At 44.4% G+C, this 21,537-nt stretch overlaps 1 protein-coding gene across 1 annotated transcript in view; it reads left to right on the top strand.

Annotated features, from left to right (window-relative positions):
- Window positions 1-21,537, top strand: part of SMC1B (structural maintenance of chromosomes 1B) — a 127,040-nt gene that overhangs the window by 75,193 nt on the left and 30,310 nt on the right. The window contains exons 15-16 of the mRNA XM_068278203.1: window positions 16,269-16,375; window positions 18,358-18,499. Coding sequence (XP_068134304.1) covers window positions 16,269-16,375; window positions 18,358-18,499 — 249 coding nt within the window. The remainder of the gene's footprint in view (window positions 1-16,268; window positions 16,376-18,357; window positions 18,500-21,537) is intronic.

Here is a 21,537-nt window from a genome sequence, read left to right as displayed (position 1 = left end):
TCAATGGCTTCTGCTTCGCTGGGCAGAAATTCATCAAGTTTTATTAGAGCAGACTGTAATTCCAAAACAGCTGCTAGACAAGTAAATATTACTGCAACACCAACTGAGGTAAACAGTGCCTCAGACTCCTCTGCTAGAGGGTTTGAAGTATCCAAAGTACTGGGTGAAGCATAAGACTCTGTGACCACAGCTTCACTGGACAGGATCACTGAACAGTCCATATTGCAGGGCAAAACCATGGAAGCACCTGCTGGACAGCATAATGATTCTGTGACCTGAGTTTCATTGGAGAGATCTACTGCACAATTCATGGTACAGGGCAAGTTCACTGGAACATTTTCTGAACACGGTAATAATTCTGCGATTTCGGATTCACATAGCATACGCTCTGAGTTATTCATGAAACTAGAGTGAGGTGTAGAAACAGGAAGATCAAAACACAATGTTTGCGCATCTGAATCACCATTCAATTGTGAAATTGGAAAATTCAGATGCTGGGGTTCTGAGGTTTCTGGACAGGATTGCTGGGACTCGGAAACTGATGTAGTGCATCTATTGGCATCTGCTGGATCAGACAGGAGTTGAACTTTATTAACACAGGTAATTTCTGCAGAAGTGTTTGCAGAGACAGGCAAGATTTTTCTGGTGTCTGTTTCACTGAACAAAGACTCATGAGTACTGGCTAGGCTGGACTCAGAAGTCAGCAGGACCTCTGGATTCTCTGCTGAGAAATGTGTGCAGGGCAAAGTTAAGAAAGTATCAGTGGCTTTTGTTTTACTGGGAAGTAACACTGAGTTATCCATGGTACAGGGTGGAGTTACAGGAACATTCACAAGACATGGCAGGGACTCAGTAACTGGAGAAGTGGGATAGTCTCCAATTGACAGTGTGTCTTCCCTGGTATCAACTGATTGAATCGCAAAAAAATCGTCCAAAATCATTTTCCACACATCGATCAATGGAGCCACAAGGTCATACCCACACAAACCAGTTTTTATTAGGTTATAGGCAGACTTAATGCATGCATTCAATACTAATTCACTTTTTGCACTGTAAAATTGACAAAATGAACCTGAATCATTCTTCCATTCATCGACCAGAGCTTCCATCTCTCCTTTCTCAAATGGAGGATTCCAAGCATACTTAACAGGCAGATCACAGTTTGCAAATGTGGTTTTGGCAGAAACATACATTGGATTATTTAACAGGCGATTGGCAGATTTCTTATTCCTAAGGATTTCCAATACCTGTAGCAAGTGTTGGACTGTAGTGTATGCAAATTTTTCTTGCTGCACGAATAGATTGATTTGTTCAATACTCTGTAATATATCCTCATAATCATACTCAGATAATTCTTTTAAACAAAAATCTTTAATTTCCCTAGCCAGTGATGAAAGTTCATTAGTAGTTTCATAAGTCCATTTAACTCCCCTGAAAGACAATTGCATTTCATTATCTGTTAATGGCAGAATCTCATTGCAGGTCTGATGCGCAGTCGCTAAACATAACGATTCTGCAGATTGGACACGTTTCTTAGAACGTTTACGTTTTGCCTTTGACCTTGCTGTTTTTGGTGATTTATTCAAAGCTGCAGGAAAATTATCAGTAACACTTTCTGCTTGCTGCTCATTCTTGCAAGCAATTGAAGGAGCAGCTGATTGGCCTGCTGCCAGGAGTTCATTAAGAGGAAAAGGCAATGGATCTATGCGCAACCAATTGTGAATTACAAAAGCTATAAATTGCAAAGGACTTTGTCTAAACTGAGTGTGATCTAAGACATCGATTGCCCAATCAAAAAGTTTGCCCTTAAAAAGAGCACAAACGATCCAATCAGAACAGGTAGAAATTGCAGAAGCCCGAAAGTCGGGATTGGCCAGAACTTTAACCAATTCTGATATAAATTTGTCTGTAACTTCAGGACCAAGCTTTTCAAATTTTTTAAAGGAGCAGGACCCCTGACAAACAGTGTCATAATTTCTGGAAATTCCCCCCACAATAGGGATTGGTAATGGGGCTACCATAATGTCACGCTTGGAGGTGTATTCTCCACGGTCAGCTCGTGATGCATAAGCTGACGTGAAGGAGGTACACACACCAGCACAAGGAATCAGGATATCCCCAGTTTAGTGGAGGGGAGGACTGACTCCAACAGGAGATTGTGGCGCACAGAGCCGGTGCAGATCTGACAGCCACAAACAATGCTTTCGCTATAACGTCTCAGCGCAAAGTAGCGCTGAGCGCACAAACCAGAACTGAGGAGATCAGGACAGGTAAACAGAATGAACGCTTGCTAAACTAGCCACTACTTAGTGACAGCAAGCGTCCACAATAACACAGACTGGAATGAGGCAGCCAATGCGTTGCGGCGATGGCGTGCCTCACAAAGACAGGACAGGATATTCAGGAAATAGCAGGATCAAGATAGATGAACGTAACACAGATAAATATACAATAAGTATGATTTCCTAGCGTATTACAATTACAGCTATCAATGAAACTATTTGTAACGTCTGACTAACATATGTATATATCGGCAATGAACCGATATATGACATAAGCAGGAACACTGACTAGAACTGGAGCAATACAGGGAACAGGACTCAGAAGGATTCGCTATCTCTACGCAGAGATGAACGCAATCCACAAACAGGACCAGGAACAGGATAACTAGCTCAGCGTGCTGGAACGCTGACTAACGGAATACAGGATATAAACAGTTCGTGTACGTATATATCAGCGACACTGATGTATCAACGTAACACGAATACAAGGAAAATAATAAACGTGCAAGTATGCGTATGTATTGGCGATTAACCAATATATGACACAAGACAAGCAAAGTAACAACTTCTAGAAACAAGAGCAGAACTAGGAGGACTCGCTGACCCCCTCGCAGGAGTCAGCGCAGTCCACACGGACTAGGAACGAGCTGGGGCACGGGCAGAGTAACAGACAGGATCTGAGACTATGGTAGCCCATGAGACATTGCAGGAAGCAGTTCTTTATACTGAGGTCATCCAATGGGAGCAGACCTGCAGATTCCCACACAAGTGAATGGTAATTAATCACAGGCTGATAGCAGGAAAAGGCAGACAATGATATGCAGCCTGCAGGAAAGGGACTGCCCCTCCACTGCAGCAGACAATGTTTGTTTACACAAGAGCATGTTAAACTGTCATTAATTTCAGAGTGACTGCAGATGGAATCAGCAACTAGTTTAAGTGCAAACCAAACTATGCAAGAAAATGCATGTAATGACATCAGAACTGCTTGGGTTACAATACCACTGCAGCCAGCAGTAAACGCTGCAGACATGATCATAACATAACCCCCCCCCCCCCCCACCCCTTAAAAGCGGATACCAGACGCTTTTCAAAACTGAAATTCCCGACAAAACAATCTGACTGATAATTCATGATGACCGGGACAGCCCGGCAAGACCAAATTCCAGAATCAGGCCCCACAAGACTGGACCCATCAGAACCAGAACCATGCCCGTCAGCACTACAAGCCTCAGTGTGATACCCATCAGAACCACGACTTCCAGAAAAAAGCCCCCAGAAACTCTCTGAGCGATACCCACCGCCTTCCCGGGACTGTCCAAAAACGCCAAAGCCTTTGCAATGCCCACCGGAACTGTCCCTACCAACACAAAACCCACCGTTGAACCAGTCCAAGGTACCAGGACAAGTTTCCTCAGAGATCTCCCAGAACACTTGAAAGCTCCAAAGAGATCCCCACAGGTCAGAACGCCCCTTAGGCTCACATGGAGAACCATCAAGAACCCCTATGGAACCCAGGGCAACTCTAGAGTCAGGGTCACAAGGACAAACATCAAGATCAGGGTTTTTAGGGACCAGAACCATCTCCGGGCATGCAGGCCAACCGGCAACATCAGAACATGTCTCCACTAGGGAAGCGTGTGAGCACGCCAACACAGACACACTTGGGCACTCTGGCATACGAAGCACATCTGGGCACACCGGCACAAGAGAGACTTCTGGGCATGTCAAGGAACTGCGAACCTCAAAGTCAGTCAAGGCAGGACCGAAACCAGGACTGGGCAAAAAAAAAATCATCATGACTAGACTTCTCAGTTACTGGATTCTCACTAAAAAATGAAGGATCAGACTTAGATGTCTCTGATTCCAGCAAGGTTATTAACAAATCATGTTCAGGGGCATTTACAAGACAGGACAAATCTTCTGATGTATGCACCGAACTAGACAGGGTTCCCATAACTTCTTCTGGACTAGACAGAGACTCATCAAATACACTGGATTGGAACTCATGAAGGGCTGCAAAACAAGTCAGTAGTGCAGCAATCCCCACTGAACTAGGCAAAACTGAGTAACTCACTGGACAGAAAGGGGACACTGGAACTTCTGCCACACCGGCCAGAGAACCAGAATTTTCCAGGATACAGGGCTGGGTTTCAGAAACACTCATTAACCCAGACTGAAATTCTGAGATTTCTATTATTTTTTCCAGCGAGTCAGAATTATCCATGTTACAGGGCAAGACTTTTAAAACATTCAGAGGACAGGGCTGGAGTTCCTCGGCTGTTACAACACTGGAGAGGGACTCAACAACATTGGTTAAATCAGACTGTGTACAGGGCAAGGTATCTAACACACTTGCTGACGAGGACAATATTTCAATGGCTTCTGCTTCGCTGGGCAGAAATTCATCAAGTTTTATTAGAGCAGACTGTAATTCCAAAACAGCTGCTAGACAAGTAAATATTACTGCAACACCAACTGAGGTAAACAGTGCCTCAGACTCCTCTGCTAGAGGGTTTGAAGTATCCAAAGTACTGGGTGAAGCATAAGACTCTGTGACCACAGCTTCACTGGACAGGATCACTGAACAGTCCATATTGCAGGGCAAAACCATGGAAGCACCTGCTGGACAGCATAATGATTCTGTGACCTGAGTTTCATTGGAGAGATCTACTGCACAATTCATGGTACAGGGCAAGTTCACTGGAACATTTTCTGAACACGGTAATAATTCTGCGATTTCGGATTCACATAGCATACGCTCTGAGTTATTCATGAAACTAGAGTGAGGTGTAGAAACAGGAAGATCAAAACACAATGTTTGCGCATCTGAATCACCATTCAATTGTGAAATTGGAAAATTCAGATGCTGGGGTTCTGAGGTTTCTGGACAGGATTGCTGGGACTCGGAAACTGATGTAGTGCATCTATTGGCATCTGCTGGATCAGACAGGAGTTGAACTTTATTAACACAGGTAATTTCTGCAGAAGTGTTTGCAGAGACAGGCAAGATTTTTCTGGTGTCTGTTTCACTGAACAAAGACTCATGAGTACTGGCTAGGCTGGACTCAGAAGTCAGCAGGACCTCTGGATTCTCTGCTGAGAAATTTGTGCAGGGCAAAGTTAAGAAAGTATCAGTGGCTTTTGTTTTACTGGGAAGTAACACTGAGTTATCCATGGTACAGGGTGGAGTTACAGGAACATTCACAAGACATGGCAGGGACTCAGTAACTGGAGAAGTGGGATAGTCTCCAATTGACAGTGTGTCTTCCCTGGTATCAACTGATTGAATCGCAAAAAAATCGTCCAAAATCATTTTCCACACATCGATCAATGGAGCCACAAGGTCATACCCACACAAACCAGTTTTTATTAGGTTATAGGCAGACTTAATGCATGCATTCAATACTAATTCACTTTTTGCACTGTAAAATTGACAAAATGAACCTGAATCATTCTTCCATTCATCGACCAGAGCTTCCATCTCTCCTTTCTCAAATGGAGGATTCCAAGCATACTTAACAGGCAGATCACAGTTTGCAAATGTGGTTTTGGCAGAAACATACATTGGATTATTTAACAGGCGATTGGCAGATTTCTTATTCCTAAGGATTTCCAATACCTGTAGCAAGTGTTGGACTGTAGTGTATGCAAATTTTTCTTGCTGCACGAATAGATTGATTTGTTCAATACTCTGTAATATATCCTCATAATCATACTCAGATAATTCTTTTAAACAAAAATCTTTAATTTCCCTAGCCAGTGATGAAAGTTCATTAGTAGTTTCATAAGTCCATTTAACTCCCCTGAAAGACAATTGCATTTCATTATCTGTTAATGGCAGAATCTCATTGCAGGTCTGATGCGCAGTCGCTAAACATAACGATTCTGCAGATTGGACACGTTTCTTAGAACGTTTGCGTTTTGCCTTTGACCTTGCTGTTTTTGGTGATTTATTCAAAGCTGCAGGAAAATTATCAGTAACACTTTCTGCTTGCTGCTCATTCTTGCAAGCAATTGAAGGAGCAGCTGATTGGCCTGCTGCCAGGAGTTCATTAAGAGGAAAAGGCAATGGATCTATGCGCAACCAATTGTGAATTACAAAAGCTATAAATTGCAAAGGACTTTGTCTAAACTGAGTGTGATCTAAGACATCGATTGCCCAATCAAAAAGTTTGCCCTTAAAAAGAGCACAAACGATCCAATCAGAACAGGTAGAAATTGCAGAAGCCCGAAAGTCGGGATTGGCCAGAACTTTAACCAATTCTGATATAAATTTGTCTGTAACTTCAGGACCAAGCTTTTCAAATTTTTTAAAGGAGCAGGACCCCTGACAAACAGTGTCATAATTTCTGGAAATTCCCCCCACAATAGGGATTGGTAATGGGGCTACCATAATGTCACGCTTGGAGGTGTATTCTCCACGGTCAGCTCGTGATGCATAAGCTGACGTGAAGGAGGTACACACACCAGCACAAGGAATCAGGATATCCCCAGTTTAGTGGAGGGGAGGACTGACTCCAACAGGAGATTGTGGCGCACAGAGCCGGTGCAGATCTGACAGCCACAAACAATGCTTTCGCTATAACGTCTCAGCGCAAAGTAGCGCTGAGCGCACAAACCAGAACTGAGGAGATCAGGACAGGTAAACAGAATGAACGCTTGCTAAACTAGCCACTACTTAGTGACAGCAAGCGTCCACAATAACACAGACTGGAATGAGGCAGCCAATGCGTTGCGGCGATGGCGTGCCTCACAAAGACAGGACAGGATATTCAGGAAATAGCAGGATCAAGATAGATGAACGTAACACAGATAAATATACAATAAGTATGATTTCCTAGCGTATTACAATTACAGCTATCAATGAAACTATTTGTAACGTCTGACTAACATATGTATATATCGGCAATGAACCGATATATGACATAAGCAGGAACACTGACTAGAACTGGAGCAATACAGGAAACAGGACTCAGAAGGATTCGCTATCTCTACGCAGAGATGAACGCAATCCACAAACAGGACCAGGAACAGGATAACTAGCTCAGCGTGCTGGAACGCTGACTAACGGAATACAGGATATAAACAGTTCGTGTACGTATATATCAGCGACACTGATGTATCAACGTAACACGAATACAAGGAAAATAATAAACGTGCAAGTATGCGTATGTATTGGCGATTAACCAATATATGACACAAGACAAGCAAAGTAACAACTTCTAGAAACAAGAGCAGAACTAGGAGGACTCGCTGACCCCCTCGCAGGAGTCAGCGCAGTCCACACGGACTAGGAACGAGCTGGGGCACGGGCAGAGTAACAGACAGGATCTGAGACTATGGTAGCCCATGAGACATTGCAGGAAGCAGTTCTTTATACTGAGGTCATCCAATGGGTGCAGACCTGCAGATTCCCACACAAGTGAATGGTAATTAATCACAGGCTGATAGCAGGAAAAGGCAGACAATGATATGCAGCCTGCAGGAAAGGGACTGCCCCTCCATGGCAGCAGACAATGTTTGTTTACACAAGAGCATGTTAAACTGTCATTAATTTCAGAGTGACTGCAGATGGAATCAGCAACTAGTTTAAGTGCAAACCAAACTATGCAAGAAAATGCATGTAATGACATCAGAACTGCTTGGGTTACAATACCACTGCAGCCAGCAGTAAACGCTGCAGACATGATCATAACATAACCCCCCCCCCTTAAAAGCGGATACCAGACGCTTTTCAAAACTGAAATTCCCGACAAAACAATCTGACTGATAATTCATGATGACCGGGACAGCCCGGCAAGACCAAATTCCAGAATCAGGCCCCACAAGACTGGACCCATCAGAACCAGAACCATGCCCGTCAGCACTACAAGCCTCAGTGTGATACCCATCAGAACCACGACTTCCAGAAAAAAGCCCCCAGAAACTCTCTGAGCGATACCCACCGCCTTCCCGGGACTGTCCAAAAACGCCAAAGCCTTTGCAATGCCCACCGGAACTGTCCCTACCAACACAAAACCCACCGTTGAACCAGTCCAAGGTACCAGGACAAGTTTCCTCAGAGATCTCCCAGAACACTTGAAAGCTCCAAAGAGATCCCCACAGGTCAGAACGCCCCTTAGGCTCACATGGAGAACCATCAAGAACCCCTATGGAACCCAGGGCAACTCTAGAGTCAGGGTCACAAGGACAAACATCAAGATCAGGGTTTTTAGGGACCAGAACCATCTCCGGGCATGCAGGCCAACCGGCAACATCAGAACATGTCTCCACTAGGGAAGCGTGTGAGCACGCCAACACAGACACACTTGGGCACTCTGGCATACGAAGCACATCTGGGCACACCGGCACAAGAGAGACTTCTGGGCATGTCAAGGAACTGCGAACCTCAAAGTCAGTCAAGGCAGGACCGAAACCAGGACTGGGCAAAAAAAAATCATCATGACTAGACTTCACAGTTACTGGATTCTCACTAAAAAATGCAGGATCAGACTTAGATGTCTCTGATTCCAGCAAGGTTATTAACAAATCATGTTCAGGGGCATTTACAAGACAGGACAAATCTTCTGATGTATGCACCGAACTAGACAGGGTTCCCATAACTTCTTCTGGACTAGACAGAGACTCATCAAATACACTGGATTGGAGCTCATGAAGGGCTGCAAAACAAGTCAGTAGTGCAGCAATCCCCACTGAACTAGGCAAAACTGAGTAACTCACTGGACAGAAAGGGGACACTGGAACTTCTGCCACACCGGCCAGAGAACCAGAATTTTCCAGGATACAGGGCTGGGTTTCAGAAACACTCATTAACCCGGACTGAAATTCTGAGATTTCTATTATTTTTTCCAGCGAGTCAGAATTATCCATGTTACAGGGCAAGACTTTTAAAACATTCAGAGGACAGGGCTGGAGTTCCTCGGCTGTTACAACACTGGAGAGGGACTCAACAACATTGGTTAAATCAGACTGTGTACAGGGCAAGGTATCTAACACACTTGCTGACGAGGACAATATTTCAATGGCTTCTGCTTCGCTGGGCAGAAATTCATCAAGTTTTATTAGAGCAGACTGTAATTCCAAAACAGCTGCTAGACAAGTAAATATTACTGCAACACCAACTGAGGTAAACAGTGCCTCAGACTCCTCTGCTAGAGGGTTTGAAGTATCCAAAGTACTGGGTGAAGCATAAGACTCTGTGACCACAGCTTCACTGGACAGGATCACTGAACAGTCCATATTGCAGGGCAAAACCATGGAAGCACCTGCTGGACAGCATAATGATTCTGTGACCTGAGTTTCATTGGAGAGATCTACTGCACAATTCATGGTACAGGGCAAGTTCACTGGAACATTTTCTGAACACGGTAATAATTCTGCGATTTCGGATTCACATAGCATACGCTCTGAGTTATTCATGAAACTAGAGTGAGGTGTAGAAACAGGAAGATCAAAACACAATGTTTGCGCATCTGAATCACCATTCAATTGTGAAATTGGAAAATTCAGATGCTGGGGTTCTGAGGTTTCTGGACAGGATTGCTGGGACTCGGAAACTGATGTAGTGCATCTATTGGCATCTGCTGGATCAGACAGGAGTTGAACTTTATTAACACAGGTAATTTCTGCAGAAGTGTTTGCAGAGACAGGCAAGATTTTTCTGGTGTCTGTTTCACTGAACAAAGACTCATGAGTACTGGCTAGGCTGGACTCAGAAGTCAGCAGGACCTCTGGATTCTCTGCTGAGAAATTTGTGCAGGGCAAAGTTAAGAAAGTATCAGTGGCTTTTGTTTTACTGGGAAGTAACACTGAGTTATCCATGGTACAGGGTGGAGTTACAGGAACATTCACAAGACATGGCAGGGACTCAGTAACTGGAGAAGTGGGATAGTCTCCAATTGACAGTGTGTCTTCCCTGGTATCAACTGATTGAATCGCAAAAAAATCGTCCAAAATCATTTTCCACACATCGATCAATGGAGCCACAAGGTCATACCCACACAAACCAGTTTTTATTAGGTTATAGGCAGACTTAATGCATGCATTCAATACTAATTCACTTTTTGCACTGTAAAATTGACAAAATGAACCTGAATCATTCTTCCATTCATCGACCAGAGCTTCCATCTCTCCTTTCTCAAATGGAGGATTCCAAGCATACTTAACAGGCAGATCACAGTTTGCAAATGTGGTTTTGGCAGAAACATACATTGGATTATTTAACAGGCGATTGGCAGATTTCTTATTCCTAAGGATTTCCAATACCTGTAGCAAGTGTTGGACTGTAGTGTATGCAAATTTTTCTTGCTGCACGAATAGATTGATTTGTTCAATACTCTGTAATATATCCTCATAATCATACTCAGATAATTCTTTTAAACAAAATCTTTAATTTCCCTAGCCAGTGATGAAAGTTCATTAGTAGTTTCATAAGTCCATTTAACTCCCCTGAAAGACAATTGCATTTCATTATCTGTTAATGGCAGAATCTCATTGCAGGTCTGATGCGCAGTCGCTAAACATAACGATTCTGCAGATTGGACACGTTTCTTAGAACGTTTACGTTTTGCCTTTGACCTTGCTGTTTTTGGTGATTTATTCAAAGCTGCAGGAAAATTATCAGTAACACTTTCTGCTTGCTGCTCATTCTTGCAAGCAATTGAAGGAGCAGCTGATTGGCCTGCTGCCAGGAGTTCATTAAGAGGAAAAGGCAATGGATCTATGCGCAACCAATTGTGAATTACAAAAGCTATAAATTGCAAAGGACTTTGTCTAAACTGAGTGTGATCTAAGACATCGATTGCCCAATCAAAAAGTTTGCCCTTAAAAAGAGCACAAACGATCCAATCAGAACAGGTAGAAATTGCAGAAGCCCGAAAGTCGGGATTGGCCAGAACTTTAACCAATTCTGATATAAATTTGTCTGTAACTTCAGGACCAAGCTTTTCAAATTTTTTAAAGGAGCAGGACCCCTGACAAACAGTGTCATAATTTCTGGAAATTCCCCCCACAATAGGGATTGGTAATGGGGCTACCATAATGTCACGCTTGGAGGTGTATTCTCCACGGTCAGCTCGTGATGCATAAGCTGACGTGAAGGAGGTACACACACCAGCACAAGGCATCAGGATATCCCCAGTTTAGTGGAGGGGAGGACTGACTCCAACAGGAGATTGTGGCGCACAGAGCCGGTGCAGATCTGACAGCCACAAACAATGCTTTCGCTATAACGTCTCAGCGCAAAGTAGCGCTGAGCGCACAAACCAGAACTGAGGAGATCAGGACAGGTAAACAGAATGAACGCTTGCTAAACTAGCCACTACTTAGTGACAGCAAGCGTCCACAATAACACAGACTGGAATGAGGCAGCCAATGTGTTGCGGCGATGGCGTGCCTCACAAAGACAGGACAGGATATTCAGGAAATAGCAGGATCAAGATAGATGAACGTAACACAGATAAATATACAATAAGTATGATTTCCTAGCGTATTACAATTACAGCTATCAATTAAACTATTTGTAACGTCTGACTAACATATGTATATATCGGCAATGAACCGATATATGACATAAGCAGGAACACTGACTAGAACTGAAGCAATACAGGGAACAGGACTCAGAAGGATTCGCTATCTCTACGCAGAGATGAACGCAATCCACAAACAGGACCAGGAACAGGATAACTAGCTCAGCGTGCTGGAACGCTGACTAACGGAATACAGGATATAAACAGTTCGTGTACGTATATATCAGCGACACTGATGTATCAACGTAACACGAATACAAGGAAAATAATAAACGTGCAAGTATGCGTATATATTGGCGATTAACCAATATATGACACAAGACAAGCAAAGTAACAACTTCTAGAAACAAGAGCAGAACTAGGAGGACTCGCTGACCCCCTCGCAGGAGTCAGCGCAGTCCACACGGACTAGGAACGAGCTGGGGCACGGGCAGAGTAACAGACAGGATCTGAGACTATGGTAGCCCATGAGACATTGCAGGAAGCAGTTCTTTATACTGAGGTCATCCAATGGGAGCAGACCTGCAGATTCCCACACAAGTGAATGGTAATTAATCACAGGCTGATAGCAGGAAAAGGCAGACAATGATATGCAGCCTGCAGGAAAGGGACTGCCCCTCCACTGCAGCAGACAATGTTTGTTTACACAAGAGCATGTTAAACTGTCATTAATTTCAGAGTGACTGCAGATGGAATCAGCAACTAGTTTAAGTGCAAACCAAACTATGCAAGAAAATGCATGTAATAACATCAGAACTGCTTGGGTTACAATACCACTGCAGCCAGCAGTAAACGCTGCAGACATGATCATAACAAAAGTGAGGTAAAACATGAGGTATTTCAGCGGTAAGCATGCAGTAAATAAATAATAGCAGTCTTTAATTGTCTTCCCTAAGTTAGGATAGTCTTTGGAAGATTTTTTGTGGGGAGGTGTATTTGATTATGTAGCAACCTATGAAAAGTATATTTATAGGCATCCCTTATAAAAAAAATCCAGTAAATATTTGAAGTTTTATTTCTCCTATTCTTTTCTATTACACAGCCTGAATAGGAACTCCACTAAAAAAGCAATAGGAACTCCACTTAAAACTGCAAAATGCATACAAATTGGCTTTACCTCTAGGTACAGGCAGGTCTTAAAGTGAACCTTAAGTGTCCAAAAAAAATTGAGTTTTACTCACCTGGGGCTTACCTCAGCCCCCTGCAGCTGATCGGTGCCCACGACGAGTCGCTCTGATGCTCCGGGTCCCGCTGGCGGCCACTTCCGGTTTCGCCGTCAGGACCCGTCAGGCTGGGGAACGCGGCTGATACTACGCGTTCCCAGCCAAAATAGCACCCCTATGCGGCCATATGTCCGCATAGGCACCCGTATGCGGACATATGGCCGCATAGGGGTGCTATTTTGGCTGGGAACGCGTAGTATCAGCCGCGTTCCCCAGCCTGACGGGTCCTGACGGCGAAACCGGAAGTGGCCGCCAGCGGGACCCGGAGCATCAGAGCGACTCGTCGTGGGCACCGATCAGCTGCAGGGGGCTGAGGTAAGCCCCAGGTGAGTAAAACTCAATTTTTTTTGGACACTTAAGGTTCACTTTAAACTGATTGGTAAATTATGTGCTAACATGCCCCCTAATTTCCAAGAGAATAGCTATTTTTGGTAAATTACCTCAGAAAAAACCTCATGAGGTAAAACATGATTAAAACCTATCAGAATTGCTAAATGTCATTACCTCACGAGGGAAATTACCTTACATGAGGTCATTTGTTTGATAACCCTACCAGAATTGAGGCCAATGCTCTACACACACAAATAACTGGCAGATACAGCAATTTAGTGATTGAGGTGTGTGCTTCTACCTGACATATCTGTCCCTCCTGTAATTGTCTCCTGTGGCATATAGTGTGCATGCACTACACACATAAATACAGTGGGATGCGAAAGTTTGGGCAACCTTGTTAATCGTCATGATTTTCCTGTATAAATTGTTGGTTGTTACGATATAAAATATCAGTGAAATCTATCATATAGGAGACACACACAGCGATATTTGAGAAGTGAAATGAAGTTTATTGGATTTACAGAAGGTGCGCAATAATTGTTTAAATAAAATTAGGTAGGTGCATAAATTTGGGCACTGTTGTTATTTTTGTAAGTTTCCTCCTTTTTTAATTTTCTCTGAAGAGAAGCAACATGGGGGGTCTCAAAACAACTCTCAAATGACATGAAGACAAAGATTGTTCACCGTCATGGTTTAGGGGAAGGATACAGAAAGCTGTCTCAGAGATTTAAGCTGTCTGTTTCCATAGTTAGGAACATATTGAAGGAATGGAAGACCAAAGGCTCAGTTCAAGTTAAGGCTCGAAGTGGCATACCTAGAAAAATCTTGAATAAACAGAAGTGACGAATGGTGAAAACAGTCAGTCAACCCACAGACCAGCACCAAAGACCTACAACATCATCTTGCTGCAGATGGAGTCACTGTGCATCATTCAACCATTCTGCGCATTTTACACACGGAAATGCTGTATGTGAGAGTGATGCAGAAGAAGCCTTTTCTCCACTAACAGCACAAACAGAGCCGCTTGAGGTATGCTAAAGCACATGTGGACAAGCCAGCTTCATTGTGGAATAAGGTGCTGTGGACTGATGAAACTAAAATTGAGTTATTTGGGCATAACAAGGGGCGTTATGCATGGAGGAAAAAGAACACAGCATTCCAAGAAAAACACCTGCTACCTACAGTAAAATATGGTGGTGGTTCCATCATGCTGTTGGGCTGTGTGGCCGGTGCAGGGACTGGAAATCTTGTCAATTTTGAGGGCGCATGGATTCCTCTCAGTATCAGCAGATTCTGGAGACCAATGTCCAGGAATTAGTGACAAAGCAGAAGCTGTGCCGGGGCTGGATCTTTCAACAAGACAACGACCCTAAACACTGCTTAAAATCCACTAAGGCATTCATGCAGAGGAACAAGTACAACAGTCTGGAATGGCCATCTCAGTCCCCAGACCTGAATATAATTAAAAATCTGTGGTGTGAGTTAAAGAGAGCTGTCCATGCTCAGAAGCCATAAAACCTGAATGAACTAGAGATGTTTTTGTAATGGTCCAAAATACCTTCAACCAGAATCTAGACTTTCATTGGAACCTACAGGAAGCGTTTAGAGGCTGTAATTTCTGCAAAAGGAGGATCTACTAAATATTGATTTCATTTCTTTTTTGTGGTGACCAAATTTATGCACCTGCCTAATTTTGTTTAAACAATTATTGCGCACTTTCTGTAAATCCAACAAACTTCATTTCACCAATGATTTATACAGGAAAATCATGGCGATTAACAAGGTTGCCCAAACTTTCGCATCCCGCTGTGACTGGGAGATACGGCAATTCAGTGAATGAGGGTGTGTGCGTCTAGATGACATCTCTGTCCCACCTATAATTGTCTCCTGTGGTATATAGTGTGCATGCGCTACACACACAAATAACTGGCATGCAAGGAATTCAGTATAAAAATTCAGAAAGCATGGCCAAACAAATGCTGATATTTCTATGTCAGGCAGATTTTATGCAGCTTGAAGAGGAACCCATCAAATACAACAGTGATTGCGATAGAGTTGCACAAAAAAGTACAATACTGTTTTTTTTGGACTAGGAAGGACTTTCTAGGGTACTCATATTTCACATATTAGATTAATCAGATAGAGACTAATGAAATTGGTCATTCATTTTTTTTTTTTTAACTTAATTTATTTAAAGTGAACCAGAGATGAAGCATCCTCATGTATTTTACCATATACAGTATATCAGTGGGGACATTAGAGAAAACACCTACCCTGCTCTCTGTTTCATCCTTCACTGCTCAGTTTGTTTCTTATCAACCCTGATAAAATCTCCGACTGAGCATTCAGCCTGCCCCCTTCTGGCTCTGCTGTAATGACTCACTTATAATGATTCCTCGGCAAAGCCAGACTGAATGTTCAGTCAGGGATTTTATCAGGGCTAATAAAAAGCTGGCTAAGCAGTGAAGGATGAAACAGAGAGCAGAGTAGGTGTTTTCTCTAATGTTCCCACTGGTTTATATGGTAAATACATGAGGGTACTTCGTCTCTGGTTCTTTTTAACTTCACAAGGACAAGTTAAAAACAACTAAATGTGGCACATTAGTCAACATCATTTGTTATACACGAGTATCCAAAGAGTGGAATACATTTCTGTATTTTTACAATATTCTAAGGAAACTCGGCCAGGGTGCTTTCTCCTGTTGGGAGGATGCATGCAGCATATGACGCCACTTCTATATCTATGGTCATGAGAAATAAACTCTACCTGTACACTTTAATGGAATTGCCTGGTGCAGTGTAATACTGATGAAGGTACAGGCCTCGCTTTGAGGAAAGGGGTTTGCCTTGTGACGAGTGGGCCACTGATGAGAATGGTTGTATCTGATATTTCTCTGTAGGTAGAAGACAGAGTGTTTAAGGGGTTCTGTGAGGAGATCGGCGTGCAGAACATCCGGGACTATGAGGAGTCCCATGTGAAGCAGCACCACGAGACTGATAAGAAAAGGTAAGTCACATGACATAAACCTAGAGTTCCTCTGTAGCCGGGATTATTTGTATACATTTATGTAGAGTTCCTCTGTAGCCGGGATTCTTTGTAAACACTTATGTAGAGTTCCTCTGTAGCCGGGATTATTTGGAAACATTTATGTAGAGTTCCTCTTTAGCCAGGATTATTTGGAAACATTTATGTAGAGCCCCTCTGTAGCCGGGATTATTTGGAAACATTTATGTAGAGTTCCTCTGTAGCCAGGATTATTTGGAAACATTTATGTAGAGTTCCTCTGTAGCTGGGATTATTTGGAAACATTTATGTAGAGTTCCTCTGTAGCCGGGATTATTTGGAAACATTTATGTAGAGTTCCTCTGTAGCTGGGATTATTTGGAAACATTTATGTAGAGCTCCTCTGTAGCTGGGATTATTTGGAAACATTTATGTAGAGCTCCTCTGTAGCCAGGATTATTTAGAAACATTTATGTAGAGCTCCTCTGTAGCTGGGATTATTTGGAAACATTTATGTAGAGTTCCTCTGTAGCCAGGATTATTTGGAAACATTTATGTAGAGTTCCTCTGTAGCCACAATTATTTGGAAACCGTTATGTAGAGTTCCTCTGTAGCTGGGATTATTTGGAACATTTATGTAGAGTTCCTCTGTAGCCAGGATTATTTGGAACATTTATGTAGAGTTCCTCTGTAGCCGGGATTATTTGGAAACATTTATGTAGAGCTTCTCTGTAGCTGGGATTATTTGGAAACATTTATGTAGAGTTCCTCTGTAGCTGGGATTGTTTGGAAACATTTATGTAGAGCTCCTCTGTAGCCAGGATTATTTGGAAACATTTATGTAGAGTTCCTCTGTAGCTGGGATTATTTGGAAACATTTATGTTGAGTTCCTCTGTAGCCGGGATTATTTGGAAACATTTATGTAGAGCTCCTCTGTAGCCAGGATTATTTGGAAACATTTATGTAGAGCCCCTCTGTAGCCGGGATTATTTGGAAACATTTATGTAGAGTTCCTCTGTAGCCAGGATTATTTGGAAACATTTATGTAGAGCTCCTCTGTAGCCGGGATTATTTGGAAACATTTATGTAGAGCTCCTCTGTAGCCAAGATTATTTGGAAACATTTATGTAGAGCTCCTCTGTAGCTGGGATTATTTGGAAACATTTATGTAGAGCTCCTCTGTAGCCGGGATTATTTGGAAACATTTATGTAGAGCTCCTCTGTAGCCGGGATTATTTGGACACATTTATGTAGAGTTCCTCTGTAGCCAGGATTATTTGGAAACATTTATGTAGAGTTCCTTTGTAGCTGGGATTATTTGTATACATTTATATAGAGCTCCTCTGTAGTCGGTATTATTTGGAAGCATTTATGTAGAGCTCCTCTGTAGCCGGGATTATTTGGAAACATTTATGTAGCGCTCCTCTGTAGCCGGGATTATTTGGAAGGATTTATGTAGAACTCCTCTGTACCCGGGATTATTTGGAAACATTTATGTAGAGCCCCTCTGTAGCTGGGATTATTTCGAAACATTTATGTAGAGTTCCTCTGTAGCCGGGATTATTTGGAAACATTTATGTAGAGTTCCTCTGTAGCCGGGATTATTTGGAAACATTTATGTAGAGTTCTTCTGTAGCCTGGATTATTTGGAAACATTTATGTAGAGTTCCTCTGTAGCCGGGATTATTTGGAAACATTTATGTAGAGTTCCTCTGTAGCTGGGATTATTTGGAAACATTTATGTAGAGTTCCTCTGTAGCCGGGATTATTTGGAAACATTTATGTAGAGTTCCTCTGTAGCTGGGATTATTTGGAAACATTTATGTAGAGTTCCTCTGTAGCCGGGATTATTTGGAAACATTTATGTAGAGCTCCTCTGTAGCCAGGATTATTTGGAGGCATTTATGTAGAGCTCCTCTGTAGCCGGGATTATTTGGAAACATTTATGTAGAGTTCCTCTTCAATGATGATCACATTTCCGTAGGCTGGAATTTGAAAACCAAAAGACTCGCTTAGGAATCCAGCTTGAATATCTTCATGGACAGTTAAAGAAAGAGGCAGAAAAAGCCACAAAACTGAAGGAGAATCTGGAGAAAGAGGAAGAGGAGATCACTAAACTGAAGAAGGTAACTTTTTTCCTGTATAAGATTTGACTCTTTTAGGAATGAATAGGTTACTCGCCAGGAATGTCAGATGCTTCTGAGATGACAGCCCCACCACTTAAAGGGATACTGTAGGGGGGTCAGGGGAAAATGAGTTGAACTTACCCGGGGCTTCTAACGGTCCCCCGCAGACATCCTGTGTTGGCGCAGCCACTCACCGATGCTCCGGCCCCGCCTCCGGTTCACTTCTGGAATTTCAGACTTTAAAGTCTGAAAACCACTGCGCCTGCGTTGCCGTGTCCTCGATCCCGCTGATGTCATCAAGAGCGCACAGCACAGGCCCAGTATGGTCTGTGTCTGCGCAGTACACTCCTGGTGACATCAGCAGGAGCGAGGACACGGGCGTGCAGGCGCAGTGGTTTTCTGACTTTAAAGTCAGAAATTCCAGAAGTGAACTGGAGGCGGGGCCGGAGCATCGGTGAGTGGCTGCGCCAACACAGGATGTCTGCGGGGGACCATTAGAAGCCTCGGGTAAGTTCAGCTCATTTTCCCCCGACCCCCCTACAGTATCCCTTTAACCATTTAAGGACCGCAGTGATTGAAATCTACGCCCTGTTTTGGTGGGCTTTTGGCTGGCAGGGCGTAGATTTCAATCACTGTCCGCAGCATGCATCCGCCGCTCCCTGCCGATCGCGCCGCTCAAACCCGACGATTCTCGCCGCATCTCACAGGCTCTGCCTGTCTCTATGACGGCAGAGTCATGTGAGCGGGTCAGGAGCCGATTTCATTGGCTCCTGGCCCTGTCTTTCAATGTAAGCTGTTCCCATTGGCTTACATTGAAAAACCGGGTCAGGAGCCAATGAAAGCGGCTCCTGACTGGTTCACATGACTTTGCCGTCATAGAGACAGGCAGAGTCTATGTCCTGGGGGTCCCGGCAAGCGGCGATGACGGCGGTTGCGACAGGTATGTGCTGCGATTCGTCGGGATTGGACCAGCGGTCTCTGGTCCTTAAGTGCCCAGAGACCGCTGGTCCTTAAGTGGTTAAAGTGTTAGTGTATTTACACTAAAGTGTGGTTTCAATTGCCTTGAAATGACACTCAAGTCCAGTAAATGTAAATTCCTGCTTTTAGCAAAAACTGGCTTGTCACGTTTATTGTTTACAATAATAAACGACTCATGATTCATGTTGCTCATAAGAGAACACTGGGAGCATTGCATGCAGCATTCGGGAATGTTCAGCAGCTTGGCTCTCAGCAAATCAGAGCTTTGCAAATCAATCAGCTGATTAAATCAAAACACATGCCCCTACATGACTTCTAGACATGACCATCACTACTTCTAATATGTTTAACCACTTGACGACCGCCCACTACCTATGGGCGTCGGCAAAGTGGCACGCCCAGGACCGCCTAATGCCCATCGGCGTCGGCTCCTTGAGCACTGAAATCCGCCAGCATTAGGCTCCGTCAACCCGCCGGCCAATTAGCAGAGCTGGCGGGTTGTTAACCCCCGATCTGCCGCATAGTAAGCGTATAATACGCTTTGTAATGTGTACAAAGCGTATTATACAGGCTGCCTCCTGCCCTGGTGGTCCCAGTGATTGAGGGACCACCAGGGCAGGAGGCAGCCCCCCTGGTAAGCACACACAAACACTGATCCTGCCCCCTGATCGCCCACAGCACCCCTCAGACCCCCCTCCCCCCCTGATCACCCCCTCAGACCCCTGTTTGCACCCAATCACCCCCCTAATCACCCATCAATCACTCCCTGTGACGATCTGTCAACGCTATGTTTTAGATTAGGTCCTAAACTGCCCCTGGGGGCTCCTGATCACCACCCCACACACCCTCAGATTCTCAACTCTTCCCCCCCCCCCCCCCTGTGTACTGTATGCATCCATCCTCCCCTGTAATCACCCACTGATCACCTGTCAATCACCCATCAATCACCACCTGTCGCTGCCACCCATCAGACCAGACCCTAATCTGCCCCTTGCGGGCACCCAATTACCCGCCCACACCCTCAGATCGCCCTCAGACCCACCCCCGACCACCTCGCCAGTGCATTGCTTGCATCTATTCTCCCCTCTAATCACACCCTGATCACCTATCAATTACCCCATCACCACCTGTCACTGCTACCCATCAGCTCAGACCCTAATATGCCCCATGCGGGCACCCAAACACCTGCCCACACTCTCAGATTGCCCTCAGACCCCCCCCCCCCTTATCACCTCCCCAGAGCATTATTTACATCTGTTCTCCCCTCTAATCACCCACTGATCACCCATCAATCACCCCCTGTCACTGCTACCCATCATACCCATCAGATCAGACCCTCATCTGCCCCTTGTGGGCACTCAATCACCCGCCCACACCCTCAAATCGCCCTCAGACCAAACCCCCCCGATTCACTCGCCAGTGCATTGCTTGCATCTATTCTCCCCTCTAATCACACTCTGATCACCTATCAATCACCCCATCACCTCCTGTCACTGCTACCCATCAGATCAGACCCTAATCTGCCCCCTGCAGGCACCCAAACACCCGCCACACCCGCAGATCGCCCTCAGACACCCCCTCCCCCCCCCCCCCTCCCGATCACCTCCCCAGTGCATTATTTACATCTGTTCTCTCCTCTAATCACCCACTGATCTCCCATCAATTGCCTCCTGTCACTGCTACCCATCAGATCAGACCGTAATCTGCCCCTTGTAGGCACCCAATTACCTGCCCACACCCTCAGAACGCCCTCAGACCCCCCCTGATCACCTCCCCAGTGCATTGCTTGCATCTATTCCCCCCCTCTAATCACACCCTGAGACACCCATCAATCCCCTCCTGTCACCACCTGTCACCCCCTAGCACACCTACCCATCAGATCAGACCCTACTTTGCTCCGTGTGGGCTCCTGATCACTCGGCCAAACCCTCAGATGCCCCTCAGACCCCCTTCCGATCACCTCCCCAGTGCATTGATTTCATCTATTCTCCATTCTAATCACCCCCTGAGACACTCATCAATCACCTCAGGCCCTGATCTGCCCCCTGCGGGCTTCTGAT

This window comes from Hyperolius riggenbachi, chromosome 3, assembly GCF_040937935.1.
Source record: "Hyperolius riggenbachi isolate aHypRig1 chromosome 3, aHypRig1.pri, whole genome shotgun sequence".
Lineage (NCBI taxonomy): Eukaryota > Metazoa > Chordata > Amphibia > Anura > Hyperoliidae > Hyperolius > Hyperolius riggenbachi.
The sequence above is the reverse complement of the archived record's forward strand: the minus strand, read 5'-3'. Positions and strand labels throughout refer to the sequence as shown.